Source organism: Synchiropus splendidus, chromosome 15 (genome assembly GCF_027744825.2).
Source record: "Synchiropus splendidus isolate RoL2022-P1 chromosome 15, RoL_Sspl_1.0, whole genome shotgun sequence".
Lineage (NCBI taxonomy): Eukaryota > Metazoa > Chordata > Actinopteri > Syngnathiformes > Callionymidae > Synchiropus > Synchiropus splendidus.
Genome location: NC_071348.1, coordinates 6793999 through 6815626, shown reverse-complemented (window position 1 = coordinate 6815626; position 21628 = coordinate 6793999). Strand labels below are relative to the sequence as shown.

Sequence of the window (21628 nt, the reverse complement as noted above, 5' to 3'; positions counted from 1 at the left end):
CACTTATACAGTAGATTTCCAACTCTCTTAAATGCGAGTGATGTCGTGTAGATGTCCCCTGAGTCATGACCAGTGTGTATTCACACCCACATGCACCAGTTCATTTTCGTTTTTCATGTTAATGTGCCAAAAAAGTTTGTTTTATGGACGAGTGTTATTGCAGTCCCAGACGCGGCCAGAGGGGCGCTGTGAAGCGTAGGAATGGCTTCCTGAGGCACCGCGTCTCACCCAAGCTGAAGCTAAACAGTCTTTAGAAGTAAGATTTATTTTCTTTATTTACGCAAATAATCGTTCAAACTCGCGTTGTTCCACTGCTGCCATTAGCAACACGCGCACGTGGGATTTATTTCCCTCGTCTGGGTGTGAAATTCTCCTCTGTCAGGGTTAGCTTAGCCTTGGAGCTAACGCCACTTCTGCGCAGTTCGCAGTCATTTTGGCACTTTTACACCTCAATTCATCACCTCTGCGCAGTTGACCGATTTAAAATCGCTTCAGGTGTAAATGAATGAATGAATCCCGCTCGTTGTCTGGAGGTATAGCGCCGATAATGTTGGGGAACCCGGGTGTATCATGCACAACTGTTATCAGTGCTGACTTCCTGTTAGCTGCTCGTTTCACTTCTGGTCCGTAAACCTCCCGTCAAGTAGACAAGGTGACACCCCGGTAAGAAGCAGCTGAGTGACATCATGCATCTCGTTCTTTGGGACTTAATCGTTGCACAAAAAGACCTATAGATTCACGCTGACAGGTGTTACCTGCCTGTAGCCACAGGTTTGTCCACACCTGAATGGGAGATGTCTTTTCCCCTCCAGTTTTACTTCAGTGTTTTCAGCTGCAACATTCAGTTTGTCATAGAGGAGATTCACTTTTTCTTTCCAGAATAATGGCAAGCGTTTGTGCAATATAAAGTTCATCCAAAAGCGTTGTTTGTGACACATGTTCTGGACCGTTTCTTTACTTAAGAGCTCGTAGTATATGTAATATGCATACATTTCTCGTATGAACTGGGAATATGTCAATGATTATCAGTAACATTTTTTTACATAATTTACAAGGGGAAAATGTAAACATTTGCAAAATAATGAAAATATTTCACTTCTGTATCTTTTGTTTTGCCAATCTTTCTGAGCTATAACTTTCATGATTGTCAGGAGGCGGTCTGACTCTGGGTGGCGAGGTTTCTGCCGGTTCCCTCTGAATGTCCCGCCAGCAGCAGGAACATGGCAGATGACAAGGATGTGCTGCGGGACGTTTGGTTTGGTCGCATTCCGGCGTGTTTCACTCTGAACCAGGATGAGGCCACGGAGAGGGAGGCCGAGCCCTACTATGTAGGTCATGTGACTCATGGACTGATATGGGGTCACCAAGTGACCTTATACACGTTTTGTGTCAGATAGCTTTGTATTTGTCGTTCAGTCCTTTTTCCTCCTTTCAGTCTTGTCTCTTCCCTTTCCATTTTTCCATTTGTTCTCATTTGCCATTCTGTCCCTCTCACGCATTTTCTTCTTCTCTAACATCCACATTCTTTACTCATTTCTTCTGTGCGTGTTCTTGAGTATGAAACAGAATCTTCTCCTGATTTGTCACCCAACCTTATCTGCATCGTTCATGTCTATCAATAAAAACGGTGTCTCATTGCTGTCCCCCCATTGTGTTCCCCTGCAGCTGCTGCTGCCCCGCGTCAGCTACCTGACTCTGGTCACCGATAAGGTGAAGAAGCACTTCCTGAAGGTGATGAAGGCTGAAGACGTGGAGGAGATGTGGTTTGAGTACGAGGGGACGCCGCTGAAATGGTGGGCGTGTGGCGATGCTGGAATTATTGTGGCACTTAAGGCGCCTGACTGTCTGACCGTCTGGTTCCAGGCATTACCCCATCGGTGTTCTGTTCGACCTGCACGCCTCCAGCACCATCCTGCCGTGGAACATCACAGTGCACTTTAAGGTGGCTGATGTTTTGTGTTAGTCTGTGGCAGGAAGACTGTGAAAACGCACTCATGTTTTTAAAACACAGCTTCATTGATAGCCATGTCTGATTCGACCAAACGTAGTCCTGATCCACTTGGAGGTAGTTACTCCAGTTGGTAGCTTGCAGGAGACCATGAACCTTCCTCCCACTTAGGCCCTCATGAATATGACTTTCGTGACTGTTTTTCTGTGACTGTTCCAGAACTTTCCTGACCGCGACCTACTGCACTGTCCGTCCAATGCTGTGATCGAAGCTCACTTTATGTCCAGCATCAAGGAGGCCGACGCACTAAAACACAAGAGCCAGGTGGTCAACGACATGCAGAAGAAAGACCACAAGCAGCTGTGGATGGGGCTGCAGAACGGTGAGACCTTGGCCATGAGGCACACTCTCATGCACACCCACAACGATACTCTCACTCCGATACTCTCACTCATGTACACAGTCAGGCACTGAACACCTTCAGGAAATGTCATCCGACACCTGCAGTCGTCCTCATCTCCTCCGCCACAGACCCTCTCGCTCATCCTCATCCTCATGGAAACTATAAGTCTGTGACTCAATAGCTCGTCTGATGTTGTGTTTGTGCTGCTGCAGACAAATTTGACCAGTTCTGGGCCATGAACAGGAAGCTGATGGAATATCCTGCGGAGGACGGGGGCTTCAGGTTCATCCCCTTCAGAATATATCAGGTAACATCTGCACCCGTGATGACTGAAATTTAAAAACACGACATCAATTTATTGGCCACCAGATGGCGCCAAACGACCGCTTATTTAGCCTCGCTGCCCTTGTATCGCGCACTTCGTTCTCCCTCTGTCTGTTTGATATAGTTCAGTTTCCCCCAACACTCCAGCTGACCGTCATTCTGTCAAAGCGGCTGTCTGTTGTTTTTTCATTCAGTTGTTCTGTGTCCATGGTTCTCCTTTTAATCGTGGTGATTGAGAAACCCAGAGTGGGTGAGGATTTTAGTTTGAACTGGTTCTGGAGCAATGTTTTCACTTGCCTTTTTCCTCATCTGAAATAAAACCAAAGTGTCGAGAGATGACTGCAAATGTACCAAACGGTTCTTTGTAACTTTCGCAATCATTCCTTGTGGTTAATTGAAAACACGCCTTCTGCTGTGTTTTCATATTTTTGTGCATCACTTCCCTTAGAACCTGGGATGTTCATGAGAAAGATACGTCCTTACTTAAGGAGCGTGGGCCACTCTCCGAGTGACGAGGGTGAGAGTATGGCCGGCCGCGGGGGCTGGGGTAGACAAGCGTCTTCAGGTTGTTCCGCAGCTTTAGCCTGACTCAGGTGAAATTCCCTTCTGGCTACAAGGAAAGAGGAAGAAAACAAAGACGATGATTAATCCGCTGAACTTAGACTGGAAAACATGAACGCCAGCAGCCAGATACTGCTGGAGTCTGGCCAAGTCTCGGCTGGGTCGTGGATGGGGCTTTCTGGACAAGAACCGCTAGGTTCAGATGTTCGGAAACCTTCCTTTTTCTTCCTGCAGTCATGCTTGATGTTACTGGCAGTGAACGTTTCACAGTTGTAGGCGCACCTCAGTCTACCTCCCTGTTTTTATCTTGAAGAGCGGTAGTGTTTGATCTGAGACTTGTGTTGTTGTGTCCTGACCACCTCTGTCAGTGTGTGTGTGCTGCGTACCCAAGGAGTCAAAACCACAGTTGTACGCTTAATTTGTGCAGCTTATGATCAGTACACTTATGTTTGTGAACTTCCTCGGGTGGTGACTGACCCATTGAAGGCTCCAGTGGAAGAGTCGTTGCGATGCAATATTTTGGCTGTGCTTCGGCGATGAGCAGCTGTCACTCACTCCACGCTGCCGCCCCGGCCAGCATACAAACACCAGCGGAACAAAGGCATTCTTGTGTCGGCCAATAAAAGCCGGTCTTTAATGTGGCGGCGGGAGCGACTCGCTGGCTCAGACGGCGTGCACTTGTCGCTGCCGCTTGTTTGTCACGTTCAGACTTTCCAGTGTTTTGGAAACGGTGCGGTTTTCATCTACAAACTGTTAAATATTTACAACAAAAGAAAGTCTGGAAACTCTGCAGCGACTGGAACTTAATCGGATCATGATGAGTCTGAGAGACGAGTCCGGACGCTTCTCTCTGCTGACGTGTCGCAACCAGGAAGCCAACAACACAGCTTTGTTTGTACACGCATGCACGACATGGGACACAAAATAGAAAGACGTTGACGGTGAAGACGGTGGAGGCTGTGATCCGCATGCCATCGCTGAAGTGCTGGATCCAAAATGTCAGTCACCCCGGACCCTTCACGTGCACAGTGGTCAGGAGCCTGTGATTGTGTTGTTGTATGTTGCTTGTTCTATTTGGTAAACATGGTCACACTAACACGTGCAGGGGTGAAGAGACACACACACACACACACACACACACACACACACACACACACACACACGCCTACACGAAGAAACAAACACACAAAGGCAACATGTGGACACAGACGCCCACGACATGCTCATTCACCAACTTCAGGTACACAAATATCTGCTCCTTCGACACAACTTTCCAGTGACATACCTTAAAGATCATGACATTATATGTTTTAGAGGGAAAAAGAGCAAAGTGGAGAACAGTTCCTGCAACACTCTCTTCCCTCTCACTCAGTCTAGACTCAACCCGACCAACACAAGTCACTCGGGATATACAGTAAATGCTGCTAACTCTAGTGGACACACAGACACATGCATACATTCAGACAAACGTGTGTGTCGATCCTGTTATTTGTTCTTCACTCCCTCGTCCTCACACACTAATGTGCTGGGCAGACGGAAGCCTGTCCTCTGTTATTTGGTCGACTATCATTAATTCTGTCTGGATGAAACACGTTATTTACACTGTGTGTGTGTGTGTGTGTGCCAGTGTGTGACAAAAGCAACTTGTTTGTGTAGTTTCTTTCACCAAGTTTCTCGTCAGTGCTCAGTTCCTTCCTTAGAAAACACCAGAGGCTTGTGAGATCAGGCTCTTCAGGCTTTGCTGTGTTTCCCAGCGAGTGACTGGCTCCTGACTCACACACTCACCGCGCAGCAGCTCCACCCGCGCTCTCCTCTGGGGTTGTTGCGCGGCTTTATTATCCCGCAGATATGTAGTAATGGCCCGAGCGAGACGAGGAGGGGGGCGTGACAACACTCAATTACAAAACTCTGGAATGTTGTTGAGAGTCACGACGCCCGCGGCTGCAGATCACCTGAAACATCACCCGCCACATGTTGGGCTGAAGCGCAAGACCATCATAGTTGGAGCACAGATGTATTCAGGTGCATTTTTAAGCATCAAGTTGTAATCTCTCATTTTGGACTCCCTTATTCTCCATCGCAACCAACACCTCTAACAAGTGGGGCAAATTAATGCGCTCATTTTACTTCCAGTCTATTGATATTTCACTCATTTATCTAGAAGTTACAGCAAGGTTTTCATTCTCTTTGGTCTTGCAGTATAGATTTCCACGGGAGAAAACAGTTGAGCCAGATGATGAGGGAAAAATGGAAGTCCCAAGATATGACAGAAATAAAACGTGACACTAATATCACGGGTATCAAACCTGAGGCATGAGGGTGAAGGGCTAATCTGGCCCAGCAGACTGGTTATGAGGCCTGCGAGAGACTCGTGATGATCGTTTCAAGTGAAAGGTCCAAGCTTTGGTGTCGATGGTGAGCATGGACTGGGTACATGACTGCAGTGGTCAGACAGGCAGCACAGGAGTTGGGCTGTGCTGCTGTGTGGACCATTCTCAGCAGGTTGCCCTCCACACCACCTCTTGTCATGTGGGAACGGAAGGTCTCCGGATTGCTGCTCTCCTCTGGCCTCATGGAAACTGAGTGACAGCGACGTTCCCTCGTCCATTATCACTCGGGCTGATTGAATCTCCTCCATCAATTAGCTCTCGTCTTAAGTTGCTCTGCTCTTTTCACTCAGCGAGAGCGAGCGGCCCCTCAATGACAGCGCAGCCACCTCGGGTGTCAGGCGGCTGAAAAGAAAGTTTCCCGGTGGCAGCGGTGTCACGCTCTCATCGCCGGCGTCCAAGCAGGCCGCTCTTTGTTCAGAAGGTTCCTTCAATAATTCAGCACCTGGCTGTCACTTGGCACACTCTCTCTGCGGCATTCACCGGCATGACTCAGTGTTTCTGTGTAACCCGAGCGCCGCCTTCACGCCTGCGCTGCCACCTTCCTGTGGCACTTGGCCGGCGGTGTGTAGTTACCGCTCGGACACTGGATCCTGGACGGTTTCCTTTTCACGGCTTCTTGATTAGAGGGTGATTAGGTGTCGTGGTGTTTGACACCTCAGGTTGGGTGTCGACACGATTCTGCCGCGGCCCATCACTCACTCAGCGGCCGCCGCCATTCAGACCAAATGTCAACCCTTCATTTATTCATCACCTGCACTCCCTCCAGCCTCCTGCAGGAGTCGCTGGATCCTCTCAGCTGTTACTACAGTCCAGACTCCCTGGCAACCATGCTCCCTCCGTTCATCTGTTGCCAGGTTTTCTGGCCACCACTTTCCAATTGTTTCCTTATTCAATTTAAAACTTATTTTTCCCCCTTTTTTTTTTCTCTTCATCATTTTTTCATAATACTTTTCTACTTCCATGGCTTTTCCGTCTTTTAATCCTGCCTTTTCTTCAGGTCAAAACCATATTTTTCTAACAAGCCAAGGCTCCTTCTTGTTCACTTATTAGTGAAAATTTTAAATTAAAAGATGACCTTGGTGACAATTTCAGAGATTTTGTTTGGCAAACGGCGATTGCTCCATTCGTGAGGCTACTTGGCAACAGTTAGCATCATCAAGATTTGAAAGTAAAAACCTCAAACTTTATTCTCATGTCAAAGTATTCACCTTTATTTCTTCTGGAGTGGGTCAGCGAAAGTTCTTGAACTTTGAGGTGCTGAAGCTGCCGTCTCCATGACGACGCATCTGGACCTGATCCAGCTTCTGCACCTTCACTGCCTTCGTGACACCTCGGGTCACACGGTAACCAGAACCACTGAATAATGAAAAGTCGACACTCACGCTGATGGGGAGTCCAGTTCTGACCTGAAGGAACATGAGTCTCGACCTTTGAACTGTTGTGTTACCTTGGAAAGCGCTAATAATAATTTGATTATCTTTACTGTCCAAAATTAATCTTTTGTGTATATCAATAACAAATACACTTTGTGTATTTTAGGGTTTTATTTTAATTTTATTTCATGGAGGCAAAAATTATTTCTGGATTTTTAATAGAGCTCGGTGACAATGTGGAAATGTAATTATGTGTGAAAATATATTTTAGAATTAAAGGTGTACTTATTCATGTTTTACAAAAAATAGTTATGAAAGTAGTGAGTTTAAGAGAGTGAAACGAAGACGTCAGATGTAAAGATCATTTTTAAAATAAAATGTTTGTTGTCTTAATGTGATATGTGAAATACAAAAATAAAAACAACTTTTTTTGACAGTATTGGCATGAGGAGCCTGTTCCTCCTGCTGTCGTCATGAGTGTCATGCAATACATCCTGTTAATAGCTCGCCGTAGCCCATGTCAACATCTGTCCAGACGCTGCTAAACATCACATTCTTCGCCCGCGCATCATCACACAAACACTTTCCCGGGAGTCTGAGCGTGCGTCACTTCTTCGCTCTTCCAATAGGCCATCCACCCTAGTCACCTGTGGAACAGCGACACGCGCTTGTTTATGTGACGCATGGAGCTGTACATTTGTGTCACCTTGTGTCACCAATTTGTCATCATAAAACCTGTTTTTTTTTTTACTGTGTGCAATAAGCGAGTCATGATTGTGCGCTTTATGTTTGATTCTTTCCTCATTGTTGTGCGGCGAATATGTTTCAGACACTCAGCGACCGACCCTTCATCCAGAAACTGTTTCGTCCTGTTTCCCCTGAAGGCAACACACGCACGCTGGGAGACCTGCTGAAGGAGACCTACCCTGCTGCTGTAGCCAAAGATGGTGGGCAACACTCAAGAGTTCCTCACACTTGCATCACCACACGCACATGATATCACTTACACGCAAGACACGCACACACACAGACACACACACACAGACAATGATCCTCAGGTGTGCTACTTCAGGTGTAATGAAAGTGTTTAGAAAATGGCGGAGCACAGGTGAGTCTCCCGCAGGTCCTCTTATCTGCTTCCTGCCCCCAAAACTGAGTGTTTAGACTGCCCTCCCCGTCTCCTTTCTTCTCTCTTTCATCGTCGCTCCTCTCCTGACTGGAGGTCGTGTTCTGGATATAAGAGTCCACTGCTCCCCTCCTGTCATGTTGGTGGTTTGTGATGTCACTGGATTGTCTCCGTGGAAACCCGGTGGCCTGTGATGAGACTCGGTGGTCTCCTGTCGCGGGTCTCGGCCTCTTTCATGTGTGTTTTGTTAAGTCTCGTCTTGCTCATCAAGAGAAAGTCTCTCTTTTGTCTGCCGGCTTGTTTGGCTTCTGGCTCTTCCTCGTCTGGGAGATGAGTGCCGTGATAGCCGGGATTATGGTGGCGTGTTTGGATTAGACTCTCCGGGTCGTGTGTTGGGAGGACGGGGCGTGGCGCTGGGCTGGCAGGACCCCAACATCAGAAAAGGAAGCGCTCAGGTTCTGTGATCCTGGGACTTCAAACGTTGGTGTTGTGTCTGACAAGAGTGGAGCGTCGACACTGAACTCGCTGATGCTGGTGGCTGCCACGCACAGGAAGTGGGGGATTCCCGAGTCCAGTGGACACCAGGCCTCATTCGTCCAGTCAGTGTTTTTAGGCAGTTTTGGTGGATCTGCACTGCTGATGCTGAGTCTTCTTGTCTTCAACTCCACCTTGAATAATTTTGGTCAAGGTGACCTTAAGGTCTTGGTGTGAATCTGTCAATAGTCGAGACTGGTGATTGTAGCACTCGTCTTCTTCACAATCTTCAGGAGTGGAGGACTCCTCTCTCGACTGTCTGATCTGGTCTCATTCTGAACAGTCTTGCTCTTGTTCTTGTCTGCCTCTCTGTGGGTTTGAGTCCTGACACTGAGATGATGAAACGTTGCTGGGAATCGGATGTGTTTGTCGGAGATTCAGCAAAATTCCCACGTTGGTGAATAACGGGAGTTTTCCCCTGCTGCCACACCTCCCAACACATCTGGACTGAGCGAGCGGCTGGGCTCTGATCCGCGTCCTGCTACAGACACTTCCGAAGGAGCCGGCAATCTGCTTGCTGGCGACACCTGCAGCTTATCAGCGTTGTCTGTCTCACATGTGATTCAGTCTGTTTCGTCAGAGGCCAGTCACGACACACTGGCTGTGTGCGTGTGTCGTCAGAAGTTTGTCTGTCAAGCTGTTGCGTTATTTAGTAAGTTATTTATGTTTTCAGCCTGGAGCACCGGTGCATGATCCTGTTTGTCCTTGTCCCAGCTCCCCGGGCCCCGATGGTCTCTACTGAAAAGGTTACTAGCAACGAGCAGACCAGAATTGTTCCCTTCCCACCTCATGTGTTGCGCAACAATACACACACAAACTCAAGGAATGGTTATTGACTGGAGTAAGAATACAAATCCCTCCTCTTTATTTCCTCAAGACATGAGTTAGAAAATGCTTTCTGACTCTCCTAGTATAAGACTGATGCAAGGATGGAGAGGTTTCCTCTTTGTGATGGGCAGCTGAGGCAGTCGTTCTGACGGTTGGCTCCACCCAAATTCTCCTCTTGATATGACATGGTGTGGGCGAGTCCTCCAAACGTTCCCACATCAGTCACCTGTCTGAGGCACTCATCTGTGACTGAGCCCAGCAAGAGAAGTTCATACCTGAAAGAGAAGACACTGTAGAACAGAGAACAACCAGCCACACTTGCTTTCACACTTAAATTTGTTCATTTGTTTGTTGTCATGCTGCAAAACTCTTATTTTATCCAGCTGTCTGTGTTGCTACAGGTGAACCGAAGCGCTACCAGGTGCTGGTCCACGGAATCGAGCCACTGTTGGAGACTCCGCTGCAGTGGCTGAGCGAGCATCTCAGTCACCCTGACAACTTCCTGCACGTCTGCGTGGTGCCCACCCCCACCGACTGAGGCTCCGCCTACCCACGGGACCTTCATGGCAAGGAAGAAGACGTAGTAACGCCGCCGCTCTGACGCAGGTACCATGTGCCCTCATTGTCGGGGGATGCGGTCGTATCAATCTTGCTCCACCCACAGGTTTGAGATGAAGACTATACGTATAAGGTCTGAAGTGGTGGGCGGGGCGTCACAGTGGGCGGCGCCTTGTTTCTCCGCTTGAACGCGTCTGTTTTTTTTTTTGTGTTGACTTGCGCTCGGGCAACTGGAAACACGATGGCAGCATCGCTGAAGGTAGCGGTTGAAAATGCTCAGGTTAGCAGCAAAAAGGCTTTACTGATTTTAAATCTTCTGGAGCCATTTAGTTCGAAATCGGAGCAGATGACGTGGGACTGTAGAAGAAAGGTATTCGGGCCATTTTTTAAAAATAAATTCTTTTCACACTGAAACTTTCCGCCTTCAGAACCCAGCCTGCTGCTGCCCTGCTTTGGTTCTTGCAGAAGTGACTCTGCCTCCATTTTCATTTAACTGACATCAATGTTAAGCTATGGATGGCAGAAACCACTTCGAACCAAACGCCTTGAGTTTGCTGCGGCAAACCCAAAATCAGAGATTATTTTTCCCATTTGTAAAGTGAAAACGTAGCGTGGAAAGAGCATAACTATGAGAACCCGTTAAAACCGTAGTGATTCTTTTATTGTTCCTGTGTTACTTTGGCGTGATCAAAGTGGTTCCTTCAGGTGAACTTTGAGGATTGTGAATTAAATTAAAGCATAATTTGGTCCTTTTTTTATGAATGTAATCACGTGAAGATTTTTTTAAAGAATCATTTTCTATTTTTTTTTACCCGCATCACATGAAAGCTTTTCCCGCCGACCCAAATCAAACCTGGTGACCGACATCAGTGGTTAAAGTAGACTTCATGACGGACCCCTGTTGCTCACTCCAGTGACTGTTTGGAGATGTTCGGGACTGTTGGACTCAAGCGTGACCTCGGTGTTGGACTCTAGTTGGATTATGTTTGGTACCGGGGCTTTTAAAGGGACACTAACCTGATGCTTGACGGGTTTTTATATTTGTTCTATTAACACGAGCTGAAATAAAGTTGTTTGATTAAGTTCTGGATTTTGTATCTCATGGGTAACGTGAGAAGAGACCCTCCGGTGAGAAGATGATCTGATGGACCTGGGACATCTTTCCAGATCTTTAAGGACTCATATCCCTCAAAAGGACCTTCAGGAGCTACGGAGCTTTTGGCAGAGTTTCACTTTTATTTTGCCTTGCTGTGTCTCAAAAACCTTCAAAGCCTTGAAGACACCAGAGCCCCTCAAGAGAGTCTCTAAATTCAAGATGCAACAAGTTCATGGAAGACTGACGGACCTTTAAGAAAAATATCTCAAAAGTCATATTAAGAGCCAAGATCAAAGGGTTGGCTACACCTGGATTAAACCTGGACACGCTGAGACTCACTGACTGCCTCCTGAGACCCTTAGAAAACATCATGCTGGGTTTCTAAGACTCTTTCAGATCAGTTAAACGTTGGACAGCATCTGCAGCCCGTTAAAGACCTGTGAAACCTTCAAACCTCCAGTGTATCAAGACGCCTCTGTGAAGACGTTGCAGCCCTCCAAACTCCAGGGTACTGGAGGAGACCGACGTGGGAACGTGAATCGACTTTCTTCTCCAGCTGTCTCACCTGAGTCCTCATCACGCCGCTTTATGAGCCGCCGACATCTGATCCGGCTCACGCTGGCCCCTCGTGATTATAGGTGACACACACACATACACACCTAATTGAAAGTGTATGTTGTCGATGATGTCACTATCATTCCATTACAGCGCTGAGATGGCTGCTTTACGATGTTGACTCAGATCGGGTGCTTGATGTGGGGTCAAGTGTGTGTGTGTGTACGCGCGCGCTGATGATAAATTCCTGACGCACAACAGCTTACAGGATCTCCCAGAGCCGCCGTCTGAACTCACGCCCGAGACTGTAGGTTCAATTGTTTACAGGAGTGAAGCTGAATGATTGACAGTTCCAGGCTCCAAGGCGAGGTTTATCACCGATTAGTCGCCACACAATTCAGGCATTTTATGCAATATTTAAAAATAAAATATAAAGCAAATATGAATATTACAAATAAGTGATTTATCATTTCATATTTTGATACAGACCAAAAGAGTTGTCGGCCCAGATGAGCTCAGCTTGGGACAAAATCGACAAAACACTTTCGATCAAAAGATTTTTTTTATGGGCCAGTTAATTGTTTGTGTCGCCGTGGCAACCGCAAACAGACAACTTTACTGGACAGCAGATCCTTAACGGATTCCCAGAAATCACACACACACACACACACACACACACACACACACACACACACACACACACACACACACACACACACACACACACACACACACACACTCACTCACAGAACCAGACGGGCCAGTGAGTGTCGGAGCAGCAAGTTAGTGGTCAGAGGGAGAGTTTGTGTGTCTGTGTGTGTCAGTCTCTTGGGGGTCACATCCTCCTCCTGTTGTGTATCAGGCAGTAAAGTGAAGATCAAGCAGATCAACAGACGCGAGTGATTAGTGAAGAGGTCGAGTCATCGCACAAACACACTCCCACATATATAGAAACAATTGTACACAAAGACGCGCACATGAGAAGTGCACCCACTCGGGGGTCTGTTTGGTCAGAGCAGCGAGCTGAACTGGAAATGAGATGTTCAGTCACTTCCAGTCACACACACACACACACACACACACAGATACACAAAGACAGCATACAACATGTTATTAAGTCTGTCGCCCTCTAATAGGTGATGGACGCAGGAAGTAGACGGAGGAGTGCTTTGATCTCTCCTTCCCTCTCTCACTCACACACACACTCACACTATTATTAATAAACACTGTCTCCTTGTTGTCGAGACATGACGTGTGTGTTATGGATGGTTGAGCGATGGAAGTGAGTGCTTCATGTCGACTTTCACCATCCGCCTCATTCTTCTTTCTTCAAGCCACTTCTCCCCGTCGTGCTGAAGTCGGGTCTTGGAACAGGAATGTTCAACATGTCGGAGTCACGATCAGACAAAACAAGTTCACTTTCCTCCATTAAATGTCTCGTCCTTATATGGTCGCAGTCGAGCTGGCGCGTCTCCGGTTGCTAGCTTCTTAGCTCGGCAAAAGTGTTTTTCACCCTTGCAGTCCATGATAATCTACTGTTCTGCTTTTACTCCAAACACTGTTGGTGGTGAATTATAACAATGATATATTATTTGATCAAACGGTGTTTAAACATTTGTTGAATTACAAAAGTTAATAAAAGACAAACACATGCTTATGTTAGTCTATAAAAACTCATTTTATCTTGCATATAAAATCCTAAAGCCATTTTATAAAACAAAATCTGAAATAAAATTGTTGTAAAATCTGATTGTATTTTCCTTTATTTAGAAAGTGTTGTAATTACGTTCTTTTAATTGAATTTTTTGTTATGAGTTGTTGTGAAGAGGAGAAACAACCTTAAAAAATGAGCTGAGCTCGGAAATAAATCTGTTGCCCGTTTAAGAAAGTGAGATGCCTTGTGTAGTTGAATCTCCTCCCGCCAGCAGGGGGTGCTGTGAGTACAGAATCGTGTGAAGTCGTGGTCATTCTGGTCAGAATGAAATGCTAAGATAGACGAGTGTGTTTGTGCAGAAGAAGACACCAAGTCGCAGTTTAGATTAAAGCAGTGAACATTTTAAAGATCATAATTTACACTTGACATTTTTGCACATAAATAAAGGTCGTAAACCAGAAATGTAAACAGAGACGCTTTGGTCGAAGAGTTTCAGCTCGGGGGGGAAAGACCGTGGGGGGGGGCAGTGCATTGAGGGCAGCTGAGGTGCTTTGGTGTGTTTCCGTGAATGTCGGTTAGGGGGCCATCACAGGGTTCAAAGGTTCCTCAACCGCAAGAGTAACAAAACTAAGACAACATTTATGAAAAACAAGAGCAATCTTCTTCATTCACGCGTCCCTTCGTGACACCACAAACATCCTTCCCTTTAGTTTTTGGTTTAGAAAGTAAAGCCGTGTGAACTTTGGTTGCTAGCGTCGCTGTCGAAAGCCGCCGCGGGGCCGGCTGCGTGCTACATGTGTCATCAGTGGCGACGCCGATTCGTTGGACCACAGGAAGATCTGCCGTCCAGCTCAGTTTGGGTTTTCTTCAAGTAGCAAAAATAAATAGAAGCTTCAGCCTGTAAACACACACTCACATCGTCCACATGCGCTCACACATACGCTCTCGCTGAGGTAACCGTTGTCAATACACACAAACAAAAATGCCCTTTTTAAGTTAAGGAGGCATCAGAGGACGCTGCTGACCTTCAAACCCTGAAGGTCACAGGGTGGACGCAGCTACCAACATGGCTGCGTCGACATGATCATATCTCTTATTGCTTCGACAACAACAGTAATAAATTAAGGAGATTTGTCAATTGATCAAAAATGAAGACATTCGAAGACAGAACAATAATTATATAAATTAGGTTTAAGGTGGTGATTGTCTGGAGGGTGGATAAGTAGTCGTGGGACAAAGTCTTCCTGAGTATGCGAGTCCCTGATAGGTGAGTGGTGGTGACGCCACACTGGACGACCATCAAGAGGATTATTTACATTTGTTGCTCCGGGCAACGCAGTCCGCCGATGGTCTTAGTGGTTATCGTCCATTTCCTGTTTGACCGTGATGTTCGCAGGAAGGGGCGAGGCAGGGCTGCGCCGAAGTTTGATCACTGAGGCTTCGTTTGCTGTCTCAAACGCGCTGTAGCTGCTCTGGTGACGCTGGTGGAAAAGCGGAGACATGACGTCGGACTCGTGCCACAACATCCCCAGCACCTGCTTCTCCAGCATGGCCTCCATCTCCACGCCACCCTGCAGCTGCTCCAGCTGCTCAGCGTGCTCGCTCACGTCGAATCGCTCGATCTCTTCGTTGGCGCGCTGCACCTCGTCTAGTGTGGCCTGCGTGGAGACAGAGGCGGGGCCTGAGCCAGGGGTTGCCGCCAAGCAGTAGCCCTTCAGGTGAAGTCGCAGGCTGCACAGGTGTATGTAGTGTCGGTGGCAGTGGGGGCACTTGTGTGGGCGCTCGCGTGAGTGAAGGCGCTTGTGCAGCTTGAGGTGGACGAACTGCGTGAACTTGGCGGGACAGAGTTTGCAGTGATAGGGCTTCTCGCCAGAGTGCAGGCGCAGGTGAGTCTTCAGGTTGCTGGTGCTGCTGAAGCGCTTGTGGCACACCTGAAGAGCAGACGATAGATGTTAGCCGTGTCCTGCACAAGCCTAGTGGCGAGACACTGGAGGCCTTTGCCGACTCACCTGACACTCGTGTGGCTTCTCCCCGGTGTGGACTAGGTAGTGTTTTTGCAGGTGTGCGAGTTGGGTGAAACCTTTGTTGCAGGTCTGGCACTTGAAGGGCCTCTCGCCACTGTGGACTCTGAGATGAACCTGCAGGAAGATTGGAGAGTCAGCACTACTCTAAAACAGCTGGTGTAAGGCTGTCTAGGTGCTAGGTGGCAAACTCACCTTCAGGTTGGACAGCTGTCCAAAGGTCTTACTGCAGACGTTGCACTCGTACTTGATTTTGCCATTCTGCTTCTTCAGCGGGTAAGGTAGCGCCTTGTAGCCAGCGGATCCCAGTCCGCGCTTGCCCTTACTTAGGTTTATGGCCTCCTCATCAGGGTTGTGCTCGGCAGGACTCCCCAGCATGGCCGAGGTCGGCTTTGTGGGCACACGCTCATTAGATGGAGCTGTTCCAGCGGTAGGAGACCCGGTGTTGTGTCCCGCTCCCTGTGGGTGACCTGGGTACGGCTGGTGGGATCCAGCCTTGTCCTTCAGAGAGGTGGCAACTGAAAACGCGCTGGTGGGTCCAGGCAAGAGGAAGTCTCTGTGGGCGGACGATGGGTGAAGGGGTTCAGGTACCAAGAAGCGCCTCCCTGCTGCATCGGTGGGTAGAAGCGGCATGTGCGTGGGCAGTAGGCTGCTGTAGACCGGGTACATCCTGGGAAAGATCCCGCCCACGGTAGGCACGCCCCCACCAGGAAGAGGGTAGTGATGAGGCAGGAGGTAGCGCGAGTAAGGGCTGCTGGATGGGTAGAAGGGTGAAGGCGGGGAGTAGCTGGGATAGGACAGTCCGGTTGGGTAGAAAGACACTGGGCCAGAGGGGCTTCCCTGAGGTGTGCTGTCCGGGCTGCTTCGAGCAGATGGGCTTGGGGTTGCTGAGGACTGGTTCCCTGGGGAACATGGATAGCCCGCTTTATGGGAGCTTAAAAAGTCCTCAGGGATTTGGGTTCTCAGTGCCGGGTAGAGAGCACGTGGGTACAGTGGACGCTCCGGGCTGTCAGCACAGTGTGGGCGGGTGGGCAGCAGCCTGCTGGGCTCCTTTTTGGAGGTGCCATGAAGGATGGAGAGGACACTGTGCTCCCTCTTGGGAGGATTGGCTGGAGGCGTACTGTCCACCGCAGACTTGTCTCCACTGACTTGTTGCTGCTTGACCTCCAGGAAGGATTGCTCTATTAGGAGAGAGTTCAGAGTCAGGACACTCAACCAACAAAGCAACCAAACCAAGAACTCTATTCTACCAAAGCAAATACAGAAAAGGGTGCAACTCGGTTGAAGCCGTCGTCACATTCGTCTTCGCCGACAGCACAATTAAGGTGGCAGGTTTGATGGACGCCTAGGTGGCGGAGGAGGGAACGGGAAGTGAGGCTCGACAGGTCCTGGTGTATGTGTGTGCTCCTATTAAATCAAGATAAAATCTAAATGTCGACAGAGCTGACGGAGGGCTTCCTGATGAAAAAGCTTTGGCCCCTACCTGCTCCCCCACGCCCACCCCCACCTCCACACACACACACACTTTCCCTGAAGTTTCTGCTTCTTTTCCTGCCTGTACTGTCGGAACCGTCCGTCACTGCTGGGGTCGAAGGTTAAACCAGAGCACTTCCCCTTCAGTTACTCGCACCCGCATTCGTGTCCCGATGATGAAAGCCGCGCAGTCGAGCCGTTAAAACGCTGCTGTCTATTATCGCCGACCTTTTTACTGGCGGGGGGTGGGAAGGGTGTGTGTGTCCGAGTGCGTGGTGGTCATCAACGCTAATCCTCGCGGTTCAAACACACACTCAGCGTCTGGACTCGGTAGAACAGTAAACACTGAGGTTATCAGTCACCCCCTTCCTCCCTCCTCACCCCCCTTGTCCTCTTCCTCCCACCACTAAACAAACACGGCGGCCATCTTGGAGATATCAATCTGTCAACGCCGTCCTTCTGCCAGGAAGTTCAAGTAGTCAACAGAGGAGGCGCAGGAGTCCCCCGCCCCCCACCTCCACCTTCTTAAGTGTGGAGTACAACAGACATAAAGGATAGGAAACTCCACAGCGCCCCCTGCTGAACCAGATCAACTTCAGAATGAAGTCATTTTTGGAGGTGCCGCAGGTGAACGCAGGAGTCAGCGGCGGGTCAGCAGCCTGCGGGGCGCTCAGCTAATTAAAGGCAACACAAACAACAGGGGGCGAGATTTGGGAGTGGAAGGGGGTGGAACCACTGTCGGCCCCCAGGTCATGCGCATGCTTCCTTGCCGGTGGAGTCGCTGAGGCTGGTAGCTCTTTCAACCTGAACTCAGATCTGAACCAGGAGATCTTTGTTTCCTCCACCTGTGCCTCCGGGGATGAACCGGCCCCCGCCAGTCAAACACAAGCCCTAATCTGTGTTGGAGGCGGGTTCTGGATCATGCAGCGCTGAGAGTGACTCATCTGCAATGATCGACTGTAGCTGGAGGGTCCAGTCAGCGCATCATCCACAAGACTTGGACGGACTTCAAACTCATTTTCTTCAGAATCTCTTGACACTTGGGAGTGGAGCTTCCCACTTGCACGTGTCCTGCGCATTAACCCCGGCCAGCAGGCCGGACCCTCGGCTCCAGTCCAGTCCGGTCGTGGTCTCTGAGCCGAGCGGCTTCATTAGTGAGAATGCGTTGCAGATGTGAAGCTGGCGGGACGGCGAGCGTCCTGTCGCCGCTGTTAAAGTCTCACGGTGCTCTGAGTGAAGCTGCGTCTCCTTCCTCTGAGCACATCAGCCTGTCATTATCTCACACACACGCTTTCATCTCCGCGGTGCCATCGTCCTTCTTGTGTGCACATGACAGTGTAATTAGAGCGACAGGGGCTCAGGCCCCTAATGCCACAGTCGCACACTTGAAGAACTGCTCTTCACATAAAAGCACACACTCACTGGAGTGTCTTCACTGGCCTTTTATGTGGAAAAACGGTTTAAAATGTTTGTCCGCAGCAAAATTTACCAAACAGTCTTGTAGAGTTTGGTGGAGGCCACGGGAGCGCAGGTGTGTCCGGACCGGACCGAATGTTACACATTTGAGTTCACCTTTGTTCATTCTCACACCTGGATTTGAACCCACAACCCTCAGTTATCAGTCACCCACCCTCTGAAAGGAAAGTGTGGTGGCTCTACTCCGAGTCTCAAGATGACTGAGCTACACCTGTCCCATCATCTGAGCTAGGCTAGCTTAGCCTGGTGCTTTACATCTGCGTGGAGCAGTGATGTCATCAGTCGGTGACTTACTGAGCTTCTGCATCATCATCTCTCCGGACGGCGGGTAGTGCAGTCGCTGGGCGAAGTCCTGGCAATACCAGACTAGCAGCTCGGCGCCGGCCGGCACCGCCTTCACCGTGTAGAAGTAGATTTCCATCCCGTTCTGGCACGCAGCCAGGTTCTGCTCAGCCGCCGAATGCGCCGGGTTCACGTAGCGCATCCAGTTGGAGCGACTCTCGTCCAGGCCGTCCACGAAGTGGCGGAACTCGCCGTCGGCGTAGATCTGAAGAAAGACCAGAGCAGATTCTCTTGGTGTCTGTCCACACGTGTGCGCGCTAATAATAGTTCAGCTGTGATGTCACATCCTGCCCGCGCTTTCTCACACACACGCTGAGCCCAAGTTTCCTGCTTCCATCAGCGAGTGTGACATCACAGGAAACACTCCCAACTTGTGAGTGTCCTTGTGTGTGTGTGTGTGTGTGTGTTCATCACCACTCACCCTCCAGAAGTACTTTCGGTTGGCGTCTTTTGGGACGCTGGCTGCTGTGTAGATTTCTCCCACCAGGGGGCCAAAGCGAGTTCCTTTGGGGATGTACTCTCGGCTGCACACACCCACCACCTTCACACACGCACAAACACACGGTTATCACACTCATCTCTTCCCAGATATTCCTGCATTTCTTTCTCACAACTAGCCATTGTTGTTGATGGTACGTTTAAACATGTGAATGGCTGTGTACTATGGGAGGAAACCAGAGTTCCATCGGAATTAAGTATGGAACTCTTACACTCCATAGCGTGTCATCTGTTGCCTCAAAAGACAGAGGGAGGAAGGATAGAGGGAGGAAGAGGAGGAGATAGGAGAGATGATGAAGAGCAGATGAGTGCATCAGTCACTTCCTGCTGATAACAGATAAACAGATGGATCAATAAATGTGTTGTTAATGAGCGTGAGAACCGAATGGTGGTGAACATTTGAGTCAGGCTGACTGTTAGGTCATGTCTGGAGGTCAGCTGGGTCACTATGGTGTGTCAGAGGCATGCGCTGCAGCGGGGTCTCACCTCTCTGGTGTCCGGCGACAGTCTGAACAGAAGGTTCCGCGGTAGCGACGCCTCGGCTCTAGTGGTCCCGGGCGCCTCGCCGTCCGTGTCGCACGTTGTATCCTTGACGATGTACGTGCACTTCTCCTCAAACTCCGCCTCCGTCCAGACGCCCATGTCGACGTCGTCCACGTCGGAGTCTGCTGCGGCCCCTGGTGAGCCGGGCGTGGTGGCTGTGGATGCCATCTTGGCGAGGTGGTGGGTGTGGTCCTGCTCCATGGTGTGCGCCCCCTCACTGGTCAACATGGCCGAGCTATGAGAGGTCGCCTAGCAACAGATGACAAGGAGACAGGTGAGAACAGGTGAGGACACACACCCTGACACAGATACACACTTAGATAAGGACAAAGACACAACCGCACAAAACATCAATGTAGATACACACACACAGACAGGAAGCCCTTGTGTTCATTCATAAATCTCCTGAAGTATTTTGAATTGAAACCTTCATCGTAAACCCTGATGATAATGATGTGGGACATTTGTTGTTTACTTGGGTCGCATCAGTCACAGGAAGGAAACTGGTCTGAGACTGAATCAAGCTAAAATTAGAAGCAGCGGAATCATCCTGGAGATCTGTGTGTGTGTGTGTGAGGGGGGGGGCAGTTAGGAAGGAAGAAGGCAGCGCCAAAACTTTTCCATTTGGGGGGCCACAGCAGCACAAACAAAACTTCAAACACAATCCCACCCAAGACAATCCCACACACGCTCACACACTAAAACAAGTCCATTATCAACTATCAAGTATTATGAATGAATCGCTTCTGTCAAAAGTTCATTTCTAATTTTCACTGTTTCAAAAAAAACAGCAAAAACATAGAAAAAATAAGTTCTAACTTTTTTTTAAATTTGATTTTGAATTATTTTTGTTTCAAAAATGACTAAATGAATTCGTTTTTATCTGGTTGAAGCAGAAAAACTCTAAATCTTGCTCATTTATTCATTTTCTAAACAAGTTTTTTTTTTCTTATTCTAGTTTGTTAGATGTTAGACACTCTAGAAATTGATTCAGTTAAATATTTTTATTTTTTTTTTAAACACGGTCAAGTTAAATTACGACTGGATGTAATCTGTTTCTTGAGAACATTTAAATAAAGTTATGAATGCGAACTTTTTAAGTCTAACTCTTCTGCGGTTTAAAGAAGGCGATGTTTGTTCACTAAAAGTTTTTACTAAAACGGTTTCACATTATTCTATCCAAATCAATCCGTCTTATAAATAAAATTAAATAAATATAAATTCGCTTTGCACATTAAAACCTGTTTCTTTAAAACAAAAAATGATGTTCTGAAAATATTCGTAATCAGCGCAAAAACAAAACGGTGATAAATTAAAACACATTTTTATATCACTTCTGAGACGTCTGACCAATTTCTCGTTAAAGAAAGCAACAACCGAGATGAATAAAAAATTAAAGGGTTTTTCTTTACAGCGCAAAACATCAAATCATCGCAGAAAAAAAGCGCAGTGGATCAACAAGTGTCGGGAAAACTCTAACAACCGCGACGACGACTCCAACTGCTCAGTTAGTTGCAATAAAAAGTTAAAATAAAAAGTAATTGTCTGTCCCGACATGTCCGGGACGGTGACGGATTAAAGTCAATAAAGTTGCAGACTTCGAAGTTTCGACTTCTTCTCACCGTGTAACTCTGCTCCCATCCGCACATAAGGTCGTCTGGTCCGGACCGTCCGAGTGTCCGACAGGTGCAGTCCCGGTGCTCCGCACGGCGAGTGTGTGAGGGAGAGCGGCGGAGCGTGTGTGAGTGTGCGTCGCTGTCCTGCCTCGACTGTCTGACTCTGCGAGCATCTGTCGCTCTACCCTGCTCCCGAGCGCTGAAGCCCCGCCCTTCGCGCTCGCAAGCCCCGCCCACAACGCGGAGCTCTGAGGAAGAAGCTTTCACCTGAGGCAACACACACACACTCAAGTGTGGAGATAATGTGAG

At 48.5% G+C, this 21628-nt stretch overlaps 2 protein-coding genes across 3 annotated transcripts; one reads left to right on the top strand and one right to left on the bottom strand.

Moving 5' to 3' along the window:
• The first annotated feature begins 129 nt into the window (after window positions 1–129).
• Window positions 130–13813, top strand: atg5 (ATG5 autophagy related 5 homolog (S. cerevisiae)). Of its 2 annotated transcripts, XR_008416681.1 has the most exons (9): window positions 130–256; window positions 1152–1328; window positions 1666–1793; window positions 1864–1942; window positions 2168–2330; window positions 2564–2658; window positions 7829–7946; window positions 9889–10093; window positions 11164–13813. XR_008416681.1 is itself a non-coding variant. In XM_053887498.1 (8 exons), the coding sequence occupies exons 2-8, from the start codon at window positions 1221–1223 to the stop codon at window positions 10023–10025; spliced, it is 828 nt and encodes a 275-aa protein (XP_053743473.1). In that variant the 5' UTR covers window positions 130–256; window positions 1152–1220; the 3' UTR covers window positions 10026–13813. The 2 variants fall into 2 exon arrangements, 1 of the variants encoding a protein (XP_053743473.1); XM_053887498.1 differs by having other exon boundaries at window positions 9889–13813.
• On the bottom strand, window positions 13456–21603 carry prdm1a (PR domain containing 1a, with ZNF domain). The gene is made up of 7 exons (XM_053887497.1): window positions 21326–21603; window positions 19647–19952; window positions 19084–19203; window positions 18615–18867; window positions 15567–16552; window positions 15360–15488; window positions 13456–15281 (listed from the first exon to the last, which is right to left on the bottom strand). Exons 1-7 carry the CDS (start codon window positions 21350–21352, stop codon window positions 14703–14705), a joined length of 2400 nt encoding a protein of 799 aa, XP_053743472.1. The 5' UTR covers window positions 21353–21603; the 3' UTR covers window positions 13456–14702.
• Between the last annotated feature and the right edge of the window lie 25 nt (window positions 21604–21628).